At 39.8% G+C, this 16180-nt stretch overlaps 1 protein-coding gene across 7 annotated transcripts in view; it reads left to right on the top strand.

Annotated features, from left to right (window-relative positions):
• The window catches only part of LOC101940586 (cohesin subunit SA-2-like), an 84411-nt gene that overhangs the window by 16079 nt on the left and 52152 nt on the right, over positions 1–16180 (top strand). For 4 of the 7 annotated variants that reach the window (XM_042840846.2, XM_024104445.3, XM_042840849.2 and 1 more), the window contains exons 6-12: positions 1312–1408; positions 3863–3939; positions 6164–6235; positions 8512–8716; positions 10601–10761; positions 12177–12250; positions 12917–13040. In XM_042840846.2, coding sequence (XP_042696780.2) covers positions 1312–1408; positions 3863–3939; positions 6164–6235; positions 8512–8716; positions 10601–10761; positions 12177–12250; positions 12917–13040 — 810 coding nt within the window. Of the gene's footprint in view, positions 1–1311; positions 1409–3862; positions 3940–6163; positions 6236–7380; positions 7484–8511; positions 8717–10600; positions 10762–12176; positions 12251–12916; positions 13041–16180 lie in introns of those variants that run through there. The other 3 variants (XM_024104446.3, XM_065580805.1, XM_065580804.1) reach the window with 3 other exon arrangements.

Below are 16180 nucleotides of genomic sequence, written 5' to 3'. Positions count from 1 at the left end.
ATAATGATTTCTATTAATTACATCTCAAGAATTTCTGGTTTAATTTTGAAATCTGTTGAGTCTTCATGTAGTCTTTGTTATCCAGTCAATTTGAAAAATGACACTTGTGTGAAATTTTTTTTGACTCCTAGACTTACAAGTAACAAGGGTACTGTAATTGTGAAAGAAGTGAGTTAGAAAACTTGGGTAGGGATTTCCAAACAAAAGGTGCCTAAAGCCAGGCTCTAAAAGCAATATTTAAGCACCTAAAAAGGCGTCTGATTTTTCAAAACCTAGTTTCCCTGTATAGTCAGTAAGTTGCTTCTGTGCTGAAGAAATCCTTATGAAATCAAAGAAGTGCTTCCCCCACACCTTTTTAAATTAATATATATTCTGGACTGTAGGCCCTAGTCTTTCAAAGTGCTTCGTGAAGGTGAACCTCTGTTCCCATGAAGACCCTCATTAACTTCAGTGGGCGGCTTCAGGCATAGAGTCTACGCAGGTTAATCATCTTGCAAAATCAGGGCTTTAGGGTCACCACTTTTTAAATTTACAGTTAGAGCTGGGCAAATAAACTACATTCTGTTCACTGGCCTTAGAAAAAATTGGAAACATTTTTTGGTTTGGGTTTAACTAAATCTGAAAATTGTGATTTTTTTTTTTTTTTTTTTTTGGCAAATCAAAAAAAAAATCCATTTTGGATCGAAAGACATGTTTATAGCTTTTTCTTACAGGTCTAGCTTCACAAAATGGGGTGGGAAGGTGGTGGTGCTACTTTCCTTATAACTTTTTGCCCAGTGTTTGTCACTCACCTGCAGTGTAGGAGACCAGGGTTCAGTTTCCCCCTCTGTCTGATTCAGGTTCAAATCCATTCTCCAAATCTCCCACCTCTCAAGTCAGGGTCCTACCCACAGAGCTGTAGGATATTCTGGTATGTGGAAAGGGGTCTCAGGCTCTTCTGTTGAAGCTGTTTCACTGAATGCAGGCCCAGGAATAGGGTTTGGGCTTGAATCTTCCACATCCTAAGTGAGAGTCCTAACCGCCAGGCTAAAGCATCATTCTCACTCTCCCTAGCCCAGTGACTCTTCATTGTCATTCATACCAGTGAGAGTAATTTAAACATTGGAACAATTTAGCAAGGGTGATGGTGGATTCTCTGTTGTGGACATAACCAAATGGTGGACAACTTATTCCGGATATCTATTTTTTATAACTATTAGTGACAGAATAGTGTAAGACATACTATATTAAGAATTTCCCAGGCTGGAGCATATCACACCTTGTTTAGCTTTTGATCACTGTTTTTTTTTCTTCTTCCGTAATCTGTTTTAGTCTGTGGTAGATGACTGGGTTGAAGCTTATATCCAAGATCGAGATGTGGCACTTCTAGATCTGATCAACTTCTACATTCAGTGCTCAGGCTGTCAAGGTAATTCAGTATCATATAGGTGTGATGTTCCCCTGGTGTTATCTGGATCGGTGATCTGCTAGGTCACACCAATCGTTGACTCTGGGAGCCAGCCTTACCCTGCTCTGCTGTGAGAACCCCCACTCCTGGGCTGTTCATGCACAGCCTCTGGCATGTAAGCTGCTTGGATTGTACAACCAAATGACACTAGCCAATATCTCCGGTCCCAGACACAACCCTAGGTATCTCCGTCTTGCAGTGTCCAGTTATGCCTGCTGGATGCTGCAAGCTTATATGAGTTTGCGAATTTAACAAAGAAATTGATATGCATCAGGCTTGCTATCCCCAGGGGAGTCTCTGACACACTTCAAACCAAACACACTGCTTCAGGTAGAATAAACAAACAAATGTATTAACTACAAAAGATAGATTTTAAGTGATTATAAATCAAAGAACAAGAAGTCAGATTTGGTCAAATGAAATAAAAGCAAAACGCATTATAATCTGATCTTAATACTTTCGGTGCCCTTACAAACTTAGATGCTTCTCACCACCGGCTGGCTGGTTGCCCTTCAGCCAGACTCTCCCCTTCGATCAGCGCTTCAGTCACTTGGTGGTGAGGTCTGTAGATGGAGGTGGAAGAGAGCGGAAGAGCATGGCAAATGTCTCTCCCTTTTATCACGTTCTTTCTTCCCTCTTGGCTTTGCTCCCCCCCCCCCCAGAGTCAGGTGAGCATTACCTCATCGTAGTCCCTGATTGACCAAGGGAACGGGGGTGACTCACTTGAGAGTTCAACAGATCCTTTTTTGCTGCCTCGGACAGAGTCCTTTGTTCCTGTGAGGCTGGGCTGGGTTTGTCCCATACTTGCCCTGATGAGGTGTGAACTGCCCCTTTGTTCCTAGAGAGTTTTGCCTGGACTTGTTTTAAGCCATGAGGATACATTTTCAGCCTCATAACTACATACATGAAATTATAACCTGTAACATAACATTACTATAACAACAATGCTCAGTGCATCATGAGCCTTCCGAAGACACCCAACATGACAAACTTTGCATTGGATAACACAATCATATTATAAGGCTGAACATGGGGGTGCAGGGTGTTCCCCCAAGATACAGAGTGTCACAATAGGCATCTCCTTTTGCTGGACAGTTTCTTCTGGACAGAAATTGCCTTTATAATAGATCACTTATACAGAAGTGGATTGTTTGTTTTAATGGGCTCTAGACATATCAAGATTAATGATGGAGGATGTCAGTGGCCAGATTCTTCAGCCTTTGGGCACACAACTCCCCTTAACTTTATTGAGCATTATATGCATATAATGGCTGCAGGTTCAACCTTCTTGTGTAACAAGCACTCTAATACTCTGAAACATGTCCACACATCTTTACAAAATCACTGATTTTTGAGAAAAATATTTTTCATGAGTGTTCAAGTTTTTTGTTGATTTCAGAATACTAGTTTGCACTCACCTGGTATTTTTATCTGAGGCTCTGAAAGTACTTTACAAGTACTAGCAAATTGAGTCTCACATTTCAGTTGTTTGAGGAACAATGTGTCTCTCTTCCTTCTATCTACTTGCTACAGGGTGATCGTGAGTCTAAGTAATAATTATTTCCAAAGCAGATAACTTCTATTAGAGACAACTTGGTGGCTAGCTGAAAGCTTCAGAGTCACAAATCGGAAGTGAAGAAGAATACAATATAGAATATAACTTCTGCAGCTGAAATTTCTCCTTGAGCAGGAACTAATACCCCTGCTCTTATGAAAAGTGACATGGGACCCATGATCATCAATGAATAAGAGTTTCACATCTCATCTGAAATCTAGCACCTTCCGCAGCACAGTGTTGCTTTATACCATATTGAGGTGTTTCTTTAGCCGTGATTCGGAGGAAATGGTGCCATCCATTGAAGCACCAACGTTACTTTCTGCAGCATCCAGTTGTTCCTTAGTGATCTCCCTTTCAAGTACTGAATTGTATGCACCACGCTTAGTTTCTGGTGCTACAACTACAGAACAAATGGCAACATAGTCTGTTTCCCATATCCTCTGGATATACAGGTTGGAATCTTGTAGACTGTATCTGCTTCAGTGAACAGAACAAAGTCTGTTCTATTAAATGGCTTATTAAGCACCTCTATCATAAAATATTGCCAACGCAGGAATTTAAGGTATACAAGTGGATGAACAAACAGAAATTGGTGTCCGTTTGACACCAAACTGAACCCGCCCCTCTGCTGAAGATGAATGTTGGTGCACTGTTATCAGCTGCAAATAACCTATTTATTTGTCAACCTGCACTAATGCAAAAACAAGTAGAACAGTTTGGGTTACTTTTTTTGGCACTTACGGATTTAGGTCAAAGCCACAACTATAGTACGGACTTTATTATTTTTGAAATTTTAATATATGGTATGGTAAAGTATTTCCATTTAATTACAAAATATTTCAATTTCATCTATCTAGGAATGGTGACAGCTGAGATGTTCCAAAGTTTGTGCAACAATGATGTAATGCAAAAAATGACGGAGACATTTGATGAGGTAATTGCAACATGAAATGATGGCTTCATATGGCTCATTTAAATAAGCAATAGCTATTAATATGAAAATTGGATAATACTGTTCGTTTTCTAGTACCTCTCTCTCGCTCATTGAAGCCTACATTCCCTCTTTCTTCCCCTGTAGGAAAGGTTTTATGCACATCTGGAATGAGAAGCAGTCGCTGAAACAGAGAGTATTCCTGTCTTCAGTGTTTTCGTAATGCTTCCCTGCGTCCTTCCCAAGTCTTGCATCTAGCTGTTCTTCAATAAAAATAAATAAAATGGGGGCATAGTATTTTTCCTCTTAAGATGTTCTAATAATGAAAAATACAGTCTGGCATGGCTGCGGGTAACATGATGCTTTGGTACCTTGTTGATAGGTGCCTTTAAAAATACATAATGTGGATGGATGGGGAGCTGTTGAAACTAGTTGTCAGTTGGAACTTAAACTGTTTTCCCTTCCCATTTTGTTGATATCAATTTACATTGCTGTTCTTTTGATGTGAGAGCAATAATAATATGCATTAATGATGTCCGATCATGGTCCAGAGAGGATATTTTATTCCCTGAAGTTTATTAGAAAACTGTATCTTTAAAGTGCCACCTTCACCCCTCACTCTTGCCTGGCTAATGAGGCCAACTTCCACTCTCTTTTGCCACCTATCTCACAGTCCTCTGAGTGCTTTTTTCCATGCTTGCTCTCTGAGTTAGTTTGCCACCCTCATCTTATTCGTATCCCTCCATAAGCCCCTGTTCTCAGATAACAGTAAATTGAAAAGTCTGACTTTATCCATCTTGGATTTGAGACCTTTTACTGTCCTGGAGTGAATACTGTGCTTTACTTTATAATGACCCTGATCTGGCAAACACCTAGGCCATGCCAACAAGAGGAACACTTCACCAGCACAGGAATACCAGTATTCTGTACTGTCAGAACACTCCTAGTTTGGTGCAGCTATACTAGCAAAGCTGCACTTTGCTCTAATATAGTAATCCCCACCCCCCCTCGGGTGAAACAAGCTATACTAGTAAAAGCACAGCTTTGCATTCTAGCAACATCTATGACAGAGCGACAAAGAGTCCTGTGGCACCTTATAGACTAACAGACGTATTGGAGCATAAGCTTTCGTGGGTGAATACCCAATTCGTCAGACGCATGGCAGAAGCTTCTGCTGGCACAGCTGTATTGGGGAATCACACTTCTTCATGCTCCTGACTGACATAGCTATGCCATGTGAAGTCTGTAGTGTTCCCATGGCATTACACGTATGTTTATCTTTGCTACCTTGAGTAGTCCCATTGAAATGGAGAAAAGATTTCAACGTGATAACACGTCTGAGGACGGGGACAATGTTAAGCAGTTTGTTAAATCACTGAAATGATGGGACTATTAATGATAGTAAAGTTAAGCATGTGAGCAAGTGTTTGCAGGATTAGGGCTAAAATGCTCACTTTCTCTTGCCAGCAAAGTGCACAGGGGGCTGCCCAGCAACTTCAAAATACAATGTGATTGAAAACATTAAAACAAGTTTAAATCATTTCAGATCCACCACGGATGTGCTTTTCAGCGCAATTTGAAATGCACAGTAATCAATGAGGGTTTTGCCTTGTCTAAAGGACATTGGAATCCAGAGTGTGGTGAATTTTCAAAATATAATTTAGCTATATTTTTAAAGATGATAATCCCCCAAAGAATGCCTAAATTCATGTGAAACTGGGATTGACTGATTAAGCTGTTAGGTTTTTGAAATATGGCTTGCCCTGACTTGAAAACGTGAACATATTTGCCTACCCTTGAATTGGGACATTTCCTGGGGGTCAGCTATTTCACAATAGCAAATAACTGAATGTTGCAGATTGATACATATTTAAATTTCTAAGGGAGAAGCAGATGCTGTCTCTCAGAATAAACAGTAAAGATTATAGCTTGCACACTTCAGTACATGATGTTTAAATGAAACTTGGCACTAACTACTTGTTATTACAAGAGTACCAGTTTTTAGATGAAAACTGCATATGTCTTTTACTGAAGTACACATTGGTTTTAGCTAAAAACAAGCCAAATAAAAGGGGATTAGATTGTGTGCATGTGTGTATACAGTCTCAAGTTTAAATGACATCTTAAAACATGATACACAATTGGTACTTTTATGTATGTAAAATCTTTCAGAATCACTTCTTCAGTTTCATCAGAAGCTTTTATAATGTTGTCTCTTGCATTCTAGGAAACAGGATTGCAATACAAGAAATTTATGGCCTATCCCTGGATTCTGACTGTTACTTGGCCAGTGGACATGGTAAATAGCTGCATTTCTTGAATATCCTGGAATTAAAGATTTCAAATGCTGCATATATGTGAAAATTGTACTTAATGGTGCAGTCCAATGGTACAGTGGGGAAAATCAAGTGCAGTAGTGTTGGCTGTGTGACTAGCATTGCTTTAAATAAATAAATGTTCTTGATGTATGATGGACCCCATTTATCAAGAACCTGAGCACACAATGGCTTTACAAGAGTTGAAAATGCTCATTACCTTGCAGGATTGAGCCCTATGTGAGATACAGTAGGCATATGGTGTTCAAACATCTGTTTGAATGGAATGTGTCGATCTAGAACAGTATCCAACTGTGCTTTCTTCCATCACCCCACTAGCCTACTTGGCTTTCCTTATGTGTGTGTTCTCCCCAGGCACACCCTTAAAAAAATATTTTCTTTAGATAATATTTTGGAAGGGCCAGTGTCAAGTGAAATTTGGCTCAAAGTTTAGGTTTCGTTAAAATAATCCTTTACAAAATTAAAGACAAATAGAGATTTCTGCAACTTTAAAAAGAAAATTGCAGTAGGATGTATAAAAACAAAAACTATTTATCTTCGATGTTCGATATCAGAAATAGCTTGCAGCATTGTGCTATATATATTGTTGTAATGTGCCCATTGCCATAGTGAGGTGTACACAGATATTCGCAATTCCATCCCAAAGGACCAGGCCCTCCATCATCTGTTCCTCTTTCTTAGAATTGGTTTTCTTGTTATGTCTCCAGGAAAGAGGGGTGTTCAAGGAAGGCTTGCATGCACTGTATGCAGAAAGTCTTACATTGTATCCTAACCATGGCATGATTTGTGTTTCTCTGCTCTGCAATGGTAGAGTTCCATAATAGATTGCCACGCCCCTGTGAGTTTTACTCTCAATTAGCCACAGTGTCCCTCTTGACTGCAGCTATCTACTGGATTGTGGGAAGAAGTGAATGTTACACCCTGTACCCCATGTGACACCCACGTTCATCACTTTTATAGGGTTATGATATACTGTGTACAAAGTATGCCCTATGAGGTATAATTTGAACATTTATAATCCGCTGAATATTATTATCCTGTTGAAATGTGTATAAAATTGAGATTTTGCTCTATGATTGTTACTGAAATATGTTGTTGTTCTGGGTAACGCCCACAAACCATTTTCTCAGAGACAAAGACCCACTGGCACACCAGCAAGCTGTTAAAAAGCTCTGACCTACTTAACTGGCCATTCACCAGCTGGGGAGAAGGTATAAACAAGAAACTTACATTTCATCCCAGAGATGGTACAAATCTGATATACACAGGGGACTGTGTGTCTACACCCCGGAGGGGGGAAAAGGGGTAAATCCTCAAAGAGAGGAGGATATAAAAATAAGAGACAGTGACCTCCACATCACCTCTTCCCCTCCATTTCGACTGGTGGTAGCTAGATCACTTGAAAGACAAAAGAAGCATCATTGAACTGGGGGAGTGGTTCTGGCCGGGTTTTTATTTAGCCATTATAGACTGCTGTAAGCTTGTGGTGAGAGAAATTCCTTTTTTGCCTTTAAACCTATTAGCCTTGGTAACGTTTAGGAATTTTATTGTGTGTTTATTCTTTTTTCTTTTGTAACCAATTCTGACTTCTAGGCCTTATCACTTGTAATCGCTTAAAATCTCTTTCTCTAGTTAATAAACTTGTTTTATTGTTTTATCTAAACCAGTGCGTTTTGGTTGAAGTGTTTTGAAATTTCTATTTAGGTCAACAAGGTTGGTGCGTAATCATTACCCAGTGTTGGAATGACAAACTATCTATGAACTTGTACTGTCCAGGAGGCTACTGAGCAGTACAAGACACACATTTTGGGGGATCAAGGCTGGGACTGGGCTTTCATGTATTTATCTGGGAGTGATTTTACGTGTGAGTGGGTATGTGTGAGCAGAGCCTGGAGGGGTTGCTGTTCACCAGCAAAGCGGTGTAAAAGGCATCCCAGGCTGGAGAGCTAAATGGACACAGAAGTCCAGCAGTTCAGATTGCACTCTGGGGAATGTCACAGTGAGTTCTAAGATGGTCAGGCTGCAGCCCATTGATGGTGGTAAAGGTTAGCATCAGGACTTTCTAGAACATGAGTAACTCCATGTGGCACTGATGAGACTCTCACTTGAAACCAAACTGAAATTTGGACATGTTTCTTCACTGTTTCAGGTGGGAGAAATGCAGGTAGTAAACAAGCAGTACAAATGAAAAGTAAATGAGACATTCAGTTTTTATAATTATTTTTTCCTTCTAATAAAGGACAATGGAGACTATCCACTCATCAAAGCGGGACCCTACTGGAAGAAGTTCAAGGCCAATTTCTGTGAGTTCACTGCAGTGTTAATCCAGCAGTGCCAGTACAGCATCCTCTATGATAGTTACTTGATGGACACAGTCATCTCACTGCTTACAGGGCTAGCAGATTCCAGGGTCAGAGCATTCAGGCACACCAGCACTTTAGCAGGTAAATACAACTCACGTTGCTGTCACAGTTTTCATCAGAGACTGTGGATTTTGGTGACTCGTGTGTTTACAAAACTGATCAAACGTAAAAAGGACTGTAAGCGTTGCAAGGCAGGAATTGTCTTCCTTTGTACGTTAACAGTGCTTAGCACATTATGGATGCTACGGTAGTATTAATAACCTCCTTCTGCATATATGTGTTGTTAGAGGGCTTTCCCTTCACCCTCTCCCTTGGTAGTTGTCACGCAGACAGAAAGCAGAAGACGAGAAGTCCGAGGTGCAGGCAATGCGATGTTTATTGGGGTTAGTTCCAAGCAAGCATATCCATAACGCTACACGCTGGCAGTGTCTTCTTTCCCAGTGTTCCATTCCCAGCTCTGACACCGCAGAGCATTTACCCCATGTCCCCCTTCCCAGCTCTGACGCTGCAGATCCTTGCCTGTGTCTCATTCCCATTCCCTATTCCTACCTCCTCCTCCTTAGCAGGCCCAAATATACCTGCAGTGCATGCCCACAGTCCACCCCTTACAATTTATGGTAATGTGCCATTTGGAGGGGGTCGCGGGTCTGTGGTCTTCATCCCACCTCTTTTGTATCCCATGGGAGGGGTGAGGTTGTGCTACGGTCAGGGACAGGCATTTCTTTTGTCTTTTAGTGTTTTAAACCTTCCCCCCCAATCCCCTTTGCCCCTCCCGACTGGTTGAATAACCTTGCCTTAAAATAGGGATTTAAACAATCTTAAAGTGTGCTCTCGAGTAACACTTTAACTGCTCTTATCTGTTCCCATTGTACTAACAAACCCATCTGACTAGGTAAAAGCAACATACACAGTCTTTGTCCTTTGTTTACACATATTAGTATAAAATATAAGAGTATTAAAGGTCAAACCCAAAATTCTATCCAAGTCTAACAAACGAGCCTATTTGTTGGCTTTAAGAAAAGCACAGATATTTAAAATACGTTCAAGACTATCTCTGGCACCCCAACATTCTTGTTTGAAGAGAAGCTTGGAATGTAGATTATCTGTAAAGTAGATCAGTTACATTTTAATATTTAGCAAAATCTTTTGTAACAGCTGAGATAATTAACTTCAGAATTCTGCTGTGTACTGGAAGTTATGCATAAACAGTAGCTGCTTTTCACTGTTAGTTTTCTGTCACTAATTTTCCTTCCACCCCCACTGAATGAATATAATTAGTATAAAAGGGAGGATCTTAAAACTTATGAGGCCTGTCCTAAGAAACGTGTCATTCAAGAGGTTTTTTATGATACCCCTACTAAAATGAATACCTTTGTGGCTTGCATATCATGCACAGCATGACAGTATCTAAGTGAGTTTATACTTTTAAAAAAGACAACAATTGGTCACAGCACAGCCTCTCCCCCCCCTTTTTTTGCCTTTGCCATCCCTGCCCACTGACAAATGGAAATCTAGCTGTTGGTCTGAATCAATAAAAGTAGGCACACTTTATACTGTTTCATAAAGACCACCAGACTCTGGCTCACGGGGTCTTGAGCTCTTGCACTGATTTCACTGTATTTCTTCACATCTGAGGAAGGCACTTATCCTATAGCTCTAGATTGTTGTCCAAGATTAAGGAGGAAATCTGCAACATGCAACATCACCTGGACCAAAGAAGTGTATTACCAGGAGTAGAATAAAACATCTTCTGATAACCCTTTTGTTTCAAAACCAAGTAGTAAATTTAAATGAAATATTACCCCAACATCTGTCTTTTTGCTGCTCTTACCTTGGATTGTGATCTTACAACCTCAGCAGGGTTGGGGTTGACCAGTACTCTTGTGTTTTTTAACATGTTGAATATAGTTTATAATGTGTACCACTGAGCTAAGGCTTGCTTACTTGGTTTCTCCTCCTTTTCAGCGGTGAAGCTTCTGACAGCACTTGTAAGAGTAAATCTAAATCTTGATGTCAGCAAATGTAACGCTCAGAGGCTGTATCAAGTGGAGAAGAACAGGATTTCTGTCAAGAGGGCCAATCAGAGACTGGACCAATTAGAGAGAAAAAGGAAAGAAGTGGGTCAGGTTTGTTATTTGGGATGGGTGAAGATGTAGTAATAGAGGTGGCTCTTTTCTGGCTTCTGACTTGCACATGTTTTTCTGACACTTTTGAAATAGGGGGAGGTGATATTTGCTAAGCATCATCAATGATAGCTTGCAAAGCAGTTCTCACTTACCAGGTTCAGTGCTACACTGACAGGCACTCCATGCCGCACACAACTGATCTGCATATTACTACTTGCTGTAGCCATTATGCAACAGTAGAGTGCGTAGTATTCTTTGACGTCTCTGTTTTGATGATAGCCTCTCAAAATTGGGATGTGGCTAGCTGGTGAATTGGCATCTCTTTTGTCCCCATCTGGTAATTTTTTCATGTCTATTCATACACATGCATGCACAAAACTGGGCTCCCACAAACTATGAGCCAAATTCTTTGGTCTTTGCTCAGATTATACTCTGGAATTTGACCAAATATATTGGAATTTGTCACTATATGAACAAAGGATTCTTAAAATGCCATGTGATGGCAATTTAAACTATGGCTCATCTCTCCTCTGCTGCCCAGACTCCATTATTCCTTCCCTGTCACTCAGACAGCCTCTTGTGACTCTCCTACTGTCCATGCAGCATCCTGCACCATGGAAAATTATCTTTAGGTGCTGGCATAGTTCTTGCTGCACAAATGTGAGAGAGAGTCCCTGCCCCACTGAGCTTGCAACCAAGTACCTCGGATGTCATCTTTGAACTCCCTCATGGGTACAATCGTTGTATTTGTAAGAAGAGGCAAATTGTGAAAGGTGGCTGGGTAGGACAGGAGAGACAGACCAGGGCAAGTGTTAGCTTCCTGATCCCGGTCTCTTGGGCAAATCAGAGGGAAGGTGGGGTGGGATGTGAAGTTACTTGTCACCTTCATAGTATCTTTATTAAACAGAAATGATAGATTATGACTAAATGATCTATTGTCTCTGAAGACCTCTACCAAGTTTTCAGGGCTTGGTCAAGGTGCACACTGGACTACTTCATCCAGAGGTGTTCTGGGGGTTTCCCAGCTTCTGACTTTTCTTCTACAACATGTCCAAGTGTATTACAAAGACAACTTAGACCTACACATGCAAACTAGTTGTGTAATGGCATGTATTATTCCTTCTGTGTATTGCTAGAACAAGGTTCTTTTCCTCAACCAATATATTATGTGAAGTGTCTTAGTACTTGGATTCATAGTTGAAATCCAATGACATTTCTTTTTGATGTAGTTGCGCCAAATCAAATCCCTAATGTAGACAGGCTCATTTTTTTGTACTGATGAATTGTGAAAACATTAGGGGTTTGCACCCAGTTTAACAAAGTGAATGTGGCTAACTTGGTATGAATTTCCTGTAATATAAAGGGGATTTGTCATATTCCATACTTGGAATGTTCAATTTTTTTGGTATTTTCAGTATGAACAGAAACCGCTGGAAATAGAAAATATGATGAATGCTATTTTCAAAGGGACATTCTTACAGAGATATCGGTAAGAATATTTATCATTCATATGCTTTTGAAATAGCACCCACAGGCCGTAATCAAGACTGGACTCCGGTGTGCTGCATATTGTACTAACACATAGGAGCCCACTGTCCCTTCCCTGATGAGTTGAAAATCTAACTTTCCTTGCTGAAAAAGAATAGAAAGGAATAAAAATAAGTCTGTACAGTGTACATGCATCCCATAAGAAAATCTCATGCAAAGTGTCCAGGTTAAAATCAAGATGAATATCCATGGGTCAGTTAAATTTGTTCTGAAAAAGCACATAATACTGAATTATTTGAAAGAACCCACCTAGGCTTAGAAAGTAACCTCCTCATTATGTACACTCATTCTCCACTGCTTTGTTTGCTTTTTCCCCCTGGCTACAGAGTAATGAGTTTATGGTTGAAAGACCTTCCAGACCCTCAAGATAATTGTAATATGGAACTTGTGTAGTTAACAGGGTTTTTTCAAACACTAACAAATTCTTTGTAGGGGTTTTGTAGATTAAAGACATGTTTAAAAGTTACTGAATGGATACTTAAGATGCTACTCAGGATTGCATGTATATCTGCAACTCTTGATCTCTTGCTGGGAAAAGCAAATAATTAACCTGATATCTTTTGGGTATTTATAAATGTGTTTATAACACAGTTTTGTAATTTTACAGTGATGTGATTCCTGAGATCCGGGCTATCTGCATTGAAGAAATTGGCAGCTGGATGAAAATGTACCCTGATACATTCTTAAATGATAGTTACTTGAAATATATTGGATGGATGCTGTATGATAAGGTGAGGATTTTCTCCTCCTCCTGCCTTTATCTCCCATAGAAGGAAAGTTAGTTCAAGATTTTTAAAATTATTCTAAAAGTTAAAACAATTTAGAGTTGTATATTCTGACATGGACAAAGTCTCCCCTCCTCCAATACTATGTTTTGTTTTAAAACTCATCTTATAGCACTAAGTAATAGAGCGCTCTTACTTGTATCCATTCTCAGCACAAAGCTGTGTGGCACTGATCCATGGTGTGTGTGTGTATGTAGAGCTTTGCTGGATGTATATGTATGTGACCTCGAGCAATGTTTTACTTTATTGAGTAGATTGACTTTGAAACCTATCCTTGCTAAATGGCGACATGGAATACATCCTCTATGAGTATGTACAATTTTAGAGGTAGGGTAAAGTGTCTTAAGATTGACAATTGTTACTTTGTTAAATTATATTATTTCATAGGGAGGGACAATAATACTCTTTATTTCTGAATTGGAAAACAAGTGGCACTATAAGAACATTTGGAGAATATTATTTAAAATCTCAACTATTTTGTTATAGTTCCGTTTCTTTTAATTACCTCTTATATTCTTAAAATCTTCCAAATAATCTTTTCTGTCCCCCTCACCCTCAAGGCTTTTGTCCTCTTCTGTTTAGCAGTTTTCCTGTTTTAGAGCAGAGATGAACGTAGTATGTCTAACTTTTTATAAAGTTAATCTGTAAACATATTTTTCTCAAATTTACCAGTGTGTGCTTAATAGCCGGCAGAGGCAGTATTTGCTGTGAATGGTTTATTACTGGGAATGGTACTTTGCTTTTGTAGGGCATCTTTTAAAATAAATAAAATGAGTTTATATAGCTGCTGTATAAATGCCAAAACGTCTCTTCTTTTGCATCAGGATTATATACAATGACGCATAATTCTTTGAATAGAATTTTAGTTAACTGCAAAGCCAGCAGAGGGCGCACAAATCACGTTGTTTGTGTTTCATGCTATAACTATACAAGCAGTGGTTAAACGTCTTTCAGTAATAACCCCCTCTCCCACAAAGACTTTTAGGGCGCATTTAAGTTGCAGGATTCTTTTGGCAGCATGTAGTATACATACCCACATGACCCCTCTCCCATGGATATACACAGCAGAGTGAGTAAATGGTGAGACATGGAATAAGTCAGTAGAATAAAGATGTGCCTGAAGGGTGTGGGTATGAAGCCGAGTACGTGTCCTACACATTTGCTACTGGCCCAAGTTGTGCCTTCCATTTACACTGCTTTTTCAGCAGAGTAGTGTTCTGCTGCTGCAGCTTTTCTCCTCCTCAGTAAAAGACTCTGGTAGTGGAGAAAGGCTATGTCAGCTCCCTGCTGCTGAAGCCCTGCTCCACAGAGAGGCAGGGGGGCAGTGGGGAAAAGGCTCAGCCTTTCCTCATCGTAGTGAAAGGCTCTGGCAGCGGGGAGAAGCTGAAGCCTTTCCCTGCTGCCTCCCCTCTGCTGGAGCCTTCCTTTGACGTGTAGCAACACACTGCAGTGTGGACATTTTCCACTGTGGCGTGTAGCTAGATGTGTGCTACAGGGCACTGAAAGTAGTATGTAGTATAGGTGTAGCCATAGAGTCTAGAGACGTTTCTTAGATCAGATCATAGCAACTTTTTAAGGTATGGCCAGTTGAGAGATCTTTCAAATTACAAAAATAGAATTTCCATTTTTTCCTTAGAATATGTGACATTGCTATCAGTGGAGTACAATATGAAAATTATAGAAATGTGATGTTTTTGGAGAGCACACAACCCATCTGCTGTCTTTTACCGGAGACTGGAAACAGCTGCTTTAAAAAAAGAAAATGCTTGTTAACTGGAAGCAATCACTGCAGCAAAAACTAAGTGAGATAAAATGAGAAGGCCTTTGGATTTTATCTCCATCCAGTTGACTATTTACAATACCAATATTGCATTGCGGTACTGGCTTTAAAAAATATACTGCAAGCTATTCCTTCCCATTTTTGTGGGGGAGGGTGTACCCAGATCAGTGTCATTTGGGAATATAGTTCCAGAGGCATTTGCCAAATAATTTTAGGGCCCAAATTTGAGCAACCACAAAATTGTTTTCAACTATAGGAAAATGTAGCCCAGATAACCTGTGGCATTCTAAGTATAGACCAAACTCAGTCAGTCATTGGGAGGCTGAAAAAAAAGGTTTAAACGCTTATTTGGTCTTCAAAGACTTAGTTAAATGTTATGACTTATTTTACCCTTATGATACCATTTGACATGACATATATTTATAATGCAGACTTAATGCTGGCATAGAAGATGTTTCCCAGGCCCAACTGGATGCTCCAAATCCATTCCTCTTACTGGTGCCGAGTTCAAAATAAAAAAATGAAAAGTCTGTCTATGTCCCAGTAAGAATTGTGAAACAATGTCCCGAAGGTGTACTTTTCTGCTGGAACAACTTCAGTAGTTAATTATTTCTAGAAGACAGGAATAAATGTTGCTTTTTAATACTAAATACAAAGTATAATGCAAAATCTGGCAACAGCATTCAGTAACCATAACTATACAGTTAACCCCCTTCCTAAAGAACTATCAGCCCATTTCTCAAACTTGAGCACCTAATTGTGCATTTTGACACTCAGAGTGGCGCTTTGATGCCTACAGTGGATGTTTGGCTACCTACGTATTGATCTGAGCAATTAGATGTGGAAGAAAAGAAAGGGTCAGGGAAAAAAAATCCTCTGGGAGGTGAGAGGGATGGAGGCAGAAAAATTGAGATGAGCAGAGGTGGGGTAGGTGAAAGGAGTAGAAAGGATTACTGATTTTCTAAGGAAAATAAAAGGTGTACTACATACACACACGCTTGGGACATTCACATGTGTCAGCCTCGCTTTTGAGTTGTGTAGGGAGTTGTGTGATGCTTTTATTTCTAGAATGTAGCATTTTCATTAGAAAAAAAAATTACAAAAATCTAATCTCTCTTGGAACAAAATGTGTTCACATTGCAGAAGAAAAGATTCAAGAATAAAACCAGTCTTGTGAGCCTTGCAAAACTAATTTGAGATCCACTACTGTAAGATGCTAGAGAAGTGCTAAGTAGGTAGATTCCCTGTGTACTGAGGAAGAAACTGAAGCACAGAGATGAAATGATTCTCTTGCAGCTTTTCAAGG

This window comes from Chrysemys picta, chromosome 1, assembly GCF_011386835.1.
Source record: "Chrysemys picta bellii isolate R12L10 chromosome 1, ASM1138683v2, whole genome shotgun sequence".
In the NCBI taxonomy this organism is placed as follows: domain Eukaryota; kingdom Metazoa; phylum Chordata; order Testudines; family Emydidae; genus Chrysemys; species Chrysemys picta.
This window is presented reverse-complemented; position numbering and strand designations above follow the sequence as displayed.